At 39.6% G+C, this 8,802-nt stretch overlaps 1 protein-coding gene across 1 annotated transcript; it reads left to right on the top strand.

Moving 5' to 3' along the window:
• The first annotated feature begins 357 nt into the window (after positions 1–357).
• LOC139686623 (uncharacterized) lies at positions 358–8,570 on the top strand. The gene is made up of 4 exons (XM_071583668.1): positions 358–521; positions 606–984; positions 2,185–2,385; positions 7,094–8,570. The coding sequence occupies exons 1-3, from the start codon at positions 387–389 to the stop codon at positions 2,364–2,366; spliced, it is 696 nt and encodes a 231-aa protein (XP_071439769.1). The 5' UTR covers positions 358–386; the 3' UTR covers positions 2,367–2,385; positions 7,094–8,570.
• The last annotated feature ends 232 nt before the right edge of the window (positions 8,571–8,802 follow it).

Below are 8,802 nucleotides of genomic sequence, written 5' to 3'. Positions count from 1 at the left end.
ATGTCCGGCCAAGTGCTTTAGCCAGTTAAGCTATCGAGGCATCCTCTTAAACTCTGAAATTTTGGGGGCTTTACACTGCCAGACATCGAGGGATCCAGGTTCGAATCCCAGCCAAGGCGAATGATTTTTACACTCTGACATTGTTGCATTGAAATGCATAGTAACGGATGACTCTGTCAAAAGTTACTGCTGCGGCATCTCCCACAGTTTCATGGAATACAATTTTATCATTTTTACTTTGGTATCTGTTACCTTTTAGTAGTTAAGTAAGTTCATTTTAATGCTATTGTGTAATGCATTGCTTTGTCTTACTGGACTTATTTTGCTCCAAAATTGTCCTGAATTTCAATTTACAGATTGAGTCGCCCAAGAATCCCCTTTTTGAGATGCCAGAGAAGGTTGATGATCAGGATATAGAGGTACAGCAACATGAAGAAATTATCGCACAGCAAACCTCTCAGAATGCTTTGACTGCATCCACTTCATCATTGCTAGAGAACACTGTGCAACAGCTGTTGCTGGTGAGGCCTTTCTTCTTCTCTGAAACATATGCTGTTTTATGTGACCTTCATTTTCTTGTTATTTAGAATAATAATTCCTTTCAGTCCCCTGACATTGTTTCTGTGACGGTTCTGGCAGCCCCCAAGTTCCCCTCAAGACATGTGCAAATTGTGACTGTGGATAATGTATCCAAAGAAGGGATATTGCTCAGTCAGGCAGTTGAAAGTGGCCAAGGAATGAATTCAACCAATGCTCGTCAAGCAATACAATTATGCCAGCAGGTACCTTTGGTAAATTCAGACATCAGGCCGAACTTGACAAATGATAAGTTGGCCTCCGACATTGGTGGGAACAGCTGCTTGCAGACATCTGTGGGTGGAAAATCTGAGGTGTCGAATAAATGTGTACCAGAATCCATTCAAAGAAGGCAGCTATTACATGTATTTGAGATCCCTCATCGTGAAGCACCACCTCAAACATCTGGTTAGTCAGTCCTTAATAACTGTAAAACCTCTTTCTTTATTGCCATAGGCATCAGAATCCTGGAGATAAATGAAACCATTACTTTTCTGCTTAACCTTTACCAAAATTCCATATCATCTGTATACATTCATCTGTCATAGTTTTTATGATCATACAGGGTTCGTCTGGAAAATAAGTGTACTGAGCTCAGGGAAAAAAATTTATTACACTTTTACATATCTTAAGCTAATATTCCTCAAAATAGGACCCTTGTGAGTCGATACACTTGTTCCAGCGGCGTTCCCATTCCTGGAACGCTCCCGCGAAGGCATCATCGGGAACCTCTCGAAGACTCATCGTCGACCTCTTCTCTGCCCTCCACGAACATCTTGTGCCACCGAAAGATCATGTTTCTGGACATGGCTGACTCCCCGTAAGCCTGGTTAATCATACCGACAGTTTCGGTAGACGATTTCCCAAGCTTTACCGCAAATTTGATGGAATAACGCTGCTCCAAAAACTTTGGCATCGCGTTCCGTGACGTGGGTCGAGCGTGGAGGTTCGCATTAACAGAGCTCCTCACTACACCACAGCTCAGAGCCGACTGCCTTTTTCAGCGTCGCTTGCCAACATACCCCCCTCCAATCGCAGCCCGTCAGAGCGGTGCTGGGCGCGCCTGGAGCGGCGCTCCCAGCCCAGGAGTCAGTACACTTATTTTCCGGACGAACCCTGTATAGTGAGGTTTCAATTTGGCCCATAGTGGGTGCAGTACTACAGCTCAATGAATGGATATACCTTACACTTTCAGGCTTTGCTCAGTGAAATTGTTTCATGTCCATATTAAATGAGTTTGTAATTTTGTACTCACTATTAAGTGGTACAATGCGAGTCACTGACTTGCGGCATCGTCAAGTACAAGTTATACAGCTATACATGTAACTCGTACGAGATGATTCGCAAGTCAGTGAAACACATTGTACTGTAAAATAAAGTCTTTTGGAAATTACAAACTTGTTTTAATGAATGGAGTATATTTCTCCATGCATGTGTAATTGGGAAGGGTGCTTGCAACCCACTAATGAAGCATTGATTATTCATTAGTATGGTGTGATTCCTCACCTTGTTCATGATGTATTTGTAGTCATAGTTTGTGGATGTTGCTTATTGATATGCTCGCAATGTTCTTGGAAAAGTCGATGTATTACTTCCTATTCTTTTCAGCTATTTCTTATTTTGCTGAGAAGGCCCAGTCTCAGCTGTTATCCATTGTTTCTCCCTCCGATCTGGAATCTGTCACTGGCAGCATTATGAGTGACCACGGAGGAGGTCCATGCATGCGAAGCCTCATCATTCTCCCCGAGACAATCGTTTTAGACCCGTCTTGTCCTGAACCCAAAAGTTGAGTTACTATCACCCAATTGAGTGAGTATTCACATTCCTCTGCATTCTTTTCTCGTTTGGATAAATTTTGATATTGCTAGGTCCCACTGCAGGTGTATGTTATTCAACCTTTTAAAAAATTGCTTTGCAATTACTACTAGGATATAACTGAGTATTATAAAATACTGTGGGAGATGCTGCGATGGTTACTTTGATGGAGTCATCTGCTTGGTCAGTCATTCAGAAACCACTGTTTAAAAGTCATTTGCCTTATTCGAAGAAACTGCAAGAGATGCCACAACGGTAACTTTTAATGGAGTCATCCACGAATATGTGTTTCAATTGCATTGAAATGAATTCAAATTTCATTTGAAATGTATATTAGCAGACGACCTGCATTTTCTTGGAATTTGTCAAAGGTGAAAACAGCGTAAGTGTTTAAAGTTCGCTTTAACCTCACGGACTGTGGCATGTCGCGCACAACTACAAATGCCGGTGACATTGTATGCACATATGGTATTTCGTCACAGCATCTTGTTCCTTTGAAGCCACCAAAATTTCACAGTTTAAGAGGGCGCCTCAATAGCTTAACTGGCTAAAGCACTCGACCAGACATTGAGGGATCCAGGTTCAAATCCTGGTCAAGGCGAATGATTTTTACTCTTTTAATTTGTTGCATTGTCATTTGCCTTGATTGGGACTCCTACCCTATGAATTTCTTGGGCTTTTCAGGGATCAATGGAATCTTTAAAAGGACTATTTTATTGATTTGAAGTCTGTTTATTACTAGTTTTACATGCTCAATACATTATTTTCTAAAAGATTGCAATTATTAAAGCCAAACATTCAAGCCCATATGTAGGAATTTAAAAGGAGTATTAATTCAATAAATCTGCTTGAAGATTTATATTAGGATAATATTTTGTTTTGTCAAAGCCAGAGTGTTATTTATGGTGAATTTCCTAGCCCCACCTATGATGGCATCATGAATGGAACACCTTGGTAGTTATGCCTGCTGTCACTGCTCAGGAAGTTAATCATAAAATCCATTACATGATGATGGAAGAGTGAAGGCACATGGGATTTCTACTGACCTAGGCATGTCAAGTGAGTGGTCGCAAAATGCATTGCATCAACATTTGGATTTAGGAAAACTATCTGCAAGATGAGTGCCACGATTGCTCACAGTTGACTGAAAACAAAATCATGTGAAATACTCAAAAGCTGGTTTGTGGCTGTGTCAGTGGAATCTACTGGACGTCGTATGAAGACCTTTATACACCTGCTGCTGGCCTTGAGCATCCCCGACCGAAATCTATAGCTGACTGCCCCCACGCCCGCCCCGTGCGTTAATATATCCGGCCGACCAATATGGCCGACGGACACATTAAAACGCGGGTACGGCCCGTGAGGGCTCGTCTGCCAGATTATCGGCCGTGGATACCCAAGACCAGGTCACTGTCTGCGACTGTACGTTCTTTATTATCTCAAAATACATATTGAATAGCAAGGGGCGTGTCCGGAACATGACTCCGTTCCCTTTTTGTAATGTATATAGTGCACTCGTATTATCCAAGTAAACCTTAATGTTAACATTTGCAAGATTTAAATCATTTAACAGAAGAATGGTTTCGGTGAGGCCGAACAATGCCGCGTAGAGTTCTGTTTCGTTGATGTGCCAGTCTGTTGGAACCGGGAATGACCGAGATAGTTGCCACTGTGGTATCACTATTCCGCCTTGCGTTGGGGTGGCGTCTGTGTAGACTTCGATGGTCTCGGTGGGCTGCGGCAAGACTACCTCCTTGGAGAAGATGTCCATTTCCAGGAGCCGCTTCCATGCCGCATCCTCTCGTCGGTACACTTGGGATATCAAACATGGCGGAATGCGGAGCACCCAGGCGACCCAGGCTAGGTAACCTGCCGCCTTGGGGATGTCTTGCTGCCGAAGTCGGGCCATAATGGGGATAAGAGCGGCCACTCGCCGGCGCGCCTTGGCCGTTAATTTCACGCTTAAATCACAGGTGTTAATTTGCACTCCTAGGTATTGCAAGGTTTGCGTAGGGGTTAGCACTGACTTACGTATATTCACTGTTATACCCATGGTATCTCGTAGGAACCGAGATACTTCATATCCGCAGACCTTTGTTTCGGAATATAACAGCCAATCATCAAGGTACACTATTGTTTTGACTGGGAATTTTCTTCGCACGAAAATCATGACGTCCTCCGCCCAGCGCTGCAGGATTGCAGGGCTGAGTGGGTGGCCCATTGGCAGCCTCGTAAAGGCATATGCATTATCCCCGTATCGGATGCCGTAAAATTTCCAATGACGTGGGTGTATTGAAATTTGAAAGAAGGCGCTGACCAGGTCTATTTTAATCAAGTAGGCATTGCGAGGGATGAGGCTGAGGGCCCTGCCTGGTCCTAACAGAGAGAATTTCGGTTTGATGACGTGAGGCGTCCATGGGCTAAGGTCCTGAATGAACCGATAGCCGCCATCTGCCTTCGGGATGGCAAAGCATTTAAAACTGCACTTAAGGTGCCATGGTACAATTATCCCGGATTCTAAGAATCATAAGGCATCATATCCTCACTTTGGACAAAACATAGGTACATTACTGCATGCCTGAAACCAAAGGAAAATCCAATCAATGAGTTACCAGTGGGAATCTGCACCAAAGTAGGCAATCATTGGTCCTCTGAGCCGGGAAGATAATGGCGACTGTTTTATGGGATTTGGATGGAATAATTTTCATTGGCTGTTTTTGAAAGCATCTGGCCATTACTGGTGCATTCTGTGTATCGTTATTGGACTGTTTAAAAACTGAGCTACCAGAAAAACAGCCACGCATTGCCCACAATTAAACCCTTTTGCAGCAACACACCTGAACACTCCTGTGCAGTTGTGGCCACAAAACTGATGGGGTCATGATTCCAATTCATTCCCCATTCCTCTCCAGATTTGGTTCCCTTGGACCACTAACTCTTCTCCAAGACGGAGAAATGGCTGGCGGGTATTGTGGGACTGCAGAAACATGTCTATTTTGCAGAGTTGGAATGCTCAAATAATTTAGAAGGGATCAATGAAGTGAAGCAGCATTGTACAAAATGTACCAGAAAGGAGACTTATGTTGGAAAATTGAAATGGTTTATCCCAAAAAATGATGCAGTTTTCATTTTTACATGAAACTTCTTGCATCTGTTATTCAGATGCAAGAAGTTTCAGATGCTTATTATCTTTCTAGATGCTTTAACATTAACTTCAGGGTAAATGTTCGTATGAAAATGTCATCATGCAAGAATCATTTGACTTGACCAGGATTCAAACTTGGATCCCTTAATTATTGATGGAATACTTCAGCCAGTTATGCTGTGCCTTGGCGTCCTCTTGCACACATCTTCTGAGGACTTTTAAGGGAACCAACAGATTTAAGCTTAAATCCGGGTCAAATGAGGAAAATAATATTTGCACTGTGAAAGTCTCTCTCATTTGCGTCCACATCTGTGGGTGCCTTCCCAGTAACTTCAAACAAAGCAAAAATTCCTGTTGTGGCATTTCCTGCAGTTTCTTTGAACATTTGTTTAAATTCGATGAAACTGTGGAAGATACCGCGAAAGTAACTGTTAATGGAGTCATCTGTTTTATGTGCGTTTCAATGCAATAATTTCATAGTGTTAAAATCATTCGCCTTGAGCGGGATTTGAACCCAGATCCCGTGATGCTCAGAATGTAAGAGGACACCTCGATAGCTTAACTGGCTAAAGCACTCAGCCAGAAATCAAGGTCTCCAGGCTCGAATCCCAGTCAAGTCGAATGATTTTTACACTTTGAAATCGTTGCAATGTAATGTGTTTATATGATGACTCCACATGAGTAGGCCACTTTTTATCTTTATTAATTGAAGAATTGTGTTAGTAACATTAATGTGTCATATCACGGTCAATGTGAATGATTTTTATGCTCTGGAATTATTGCAATGTAATGTGCATTAGTAGAGTGAAAGTTACTGTCATTTCATCTCCCACAGTTTCTTTGAATTTGTCGTGAATAACATTAATTTAAAATATAGATTATTATGTGTAGTGAACTTCATATTTGTGGGATTTAGCAACTTACTGATCACATCTTGGAAAAGATGGCTTGTGATTACACAGGTCAGCCAGCATGTGAAATTTTTAAGCTGTGTGTAACTGTAATGTATTATGAGACTATACTTGAGTAATTGTGAAGTAATACATTAATTAGCTTCTTCCATTGCACGTTATAAAATTAGGGCCCAGTTGATTATAATGGCCCAAATGTGGTAATGAATTTGTGAATTTGTCACATGCCCAAAAATTTGAAATAAAAATGTTTAGACAAAATTGATCTTGTGTCTCTTGTAAGTATTTTTATGAGATATTATATTAATAATTGACCATGTAAAAAATGAGACTAGCGGTAGCATAAAGATGCAGTTTCAAAAAACCACTTATGCAATATGAGTATGTTAACAATCATTGAGAATCTAATTCCTGAATTAATTATTTATTAAGAACTTATAATTATGGAGAGTCTTGATAGCTTGTTCTTAAGTTTTGAATGCTCTTAGTTTGGTAGTTTGTAACCTGAGGACTGCCAGTGCTCAGGACTAGGCAGAGCATTGGAAAATCTCTCTAGAATATCTAGATTGGTCATTTTATGTTGAAATCTCATCAAGTTGTACACAAAGTATCCATTGAATGATTTCCTGTTGTATCTTTTCCCCAGGAATGCCACCAATGATGCAGAACCAGGCCAGTCAATCAAGTGGAAAAACATTTTATCTCTTCAGCTAGAGTTGGCAAAAACAATTTGAATGTGAACTATAATTAATATTGTTTGTCCATCGATCAAAGACAAACTGTTATGTACAGTGTTATGATCTATTGGGGATTTAACCCTATTACACTTTTAAAACCCATCTAACACTACACTAAACATCCCAGTAAATCATTCTTTACATCCACCTTCTTCCTACATTTCAGATTGACATCAAAAACTCCCTCCACCAATCATACTCTACATTATCAGTTTTATCATAATATCATGCCTCTCAATATTTCCTGAATCCACCCTCCCTGCTTTCTTTGAATTTATCCTAATGACCTTTTCTCTACCCGTCCCATGATTAACACTTCTTTATTGGTTTACATTATTGCCTATTTTATTCATTCTACTCTGAAACCATTTCTCTAAAGCGTGCAATCACAGTGACCTTTTAGAACCATAAAACTGGACACTTCCTATCAAAGTTCACATCTGTCTTCTCATGAAGTTCCTGTCATCAGCTCTCTTCTCTTTGTAAAGTATTATTTTGTTTCTGCAATTCTTCTGCTTCACACCATGCCCATTTCATCAAAAGAGTAATTTGTGTTCCATTAGCTTTAGTTTATGCTTTCCTGCATTAGGTGAGGATTAGTCATGTCTTATAATCTTGACAAATAAGAAATTTAAAGGGGAAATATTCTTCAGTAATGCAATAAAGTTGGGCACCAAACATGGGAATACTTAGCTGCATGTCACTAAATGGTTTCTTATCTCCTGCCAATTGATTTTTTGGAAGTCCTTTTTTGTTTTTTAATGATTGATTCTCTTATGATACCTATCATGATGTTTTTTCTATGCAAATGGCAATTATTAGATATAATAGAATGTCATGTTAAACAAGTTTTTATTTATGATTTCAATGAATCATTCATGAATATGAAATGTATAGTATTTTTAAAGAGTAGTTGTACTCATTTATTTTATTGGTATTTTTATTATGCATGGTTGGAGTCATTTTTACCAATAGCTCAGCTAAAAAAGCCCCATTGATGGACAACCAGGCCTCACTGGCCAAGGCAGAATTTGAATCCATGTCCTTGAAATGAATTGTCGTGGCCTCTAGTGATAGCAATACTGCCAACTTTTGTCGAATAGAGTTTCTATCTAAAGGAAATTTGTAAGGAGATCTAGAGTTTCTACCTTTTTGTGCTTCCCTCAAAAATTAATACTTAGCTATGAATAAATTTGGAAACATTTTTAACATGTCTGTATGAAGTGGTGCTGAGTGAGCCTTCTGTGATATTAATCAGATATCTCCGTATGGTTATTGTTAGATGATTTTCTATTGATGTTTATAAATTATGTTAAGTAAAAAATGTGGAGCTATCATGTATGTCCTAACTTGAATGGCATTATGCAGTTTGTAAAAAGTAATAAATAATATTGGTTCATTTTTGTATTCTGATAATTTTTTCTCTTAACAAAATGGATGTATGCTGTCCCCATTGACTTTTCAAGAATTCTATTTCTTGTGAAGTTTTTATTTGCATTAATTTTAAAATTTCATGTTGTAACATTACAATTATTTCAAATTAATGTGAGAAATAATATACACATTCATTCAGAAGTTTTTACCCTAAGGCCACAATGTCATTTGGTTCTGATGTACA

Source organism: Hetaerina americana, unplaced genomic scaffold (assembly GCF_022747635.1).
Source record: "Hetaerina americana unplaced genomic scaffold, ioHetAmer1.1.p SCAF_1429, whole genome shotgun sequence".
In the NCBI taxonomy this organism is placed as follows: domain Eukaryota; kingdom Metazoa; phylum Arthropoda; class Insecta; order Odonata; family Calopterygidae; genus Hetaerina; species Hetaerina americana.
This window is presented reverse-complemented; position numbering and strand designations above follow the sequence as displayed.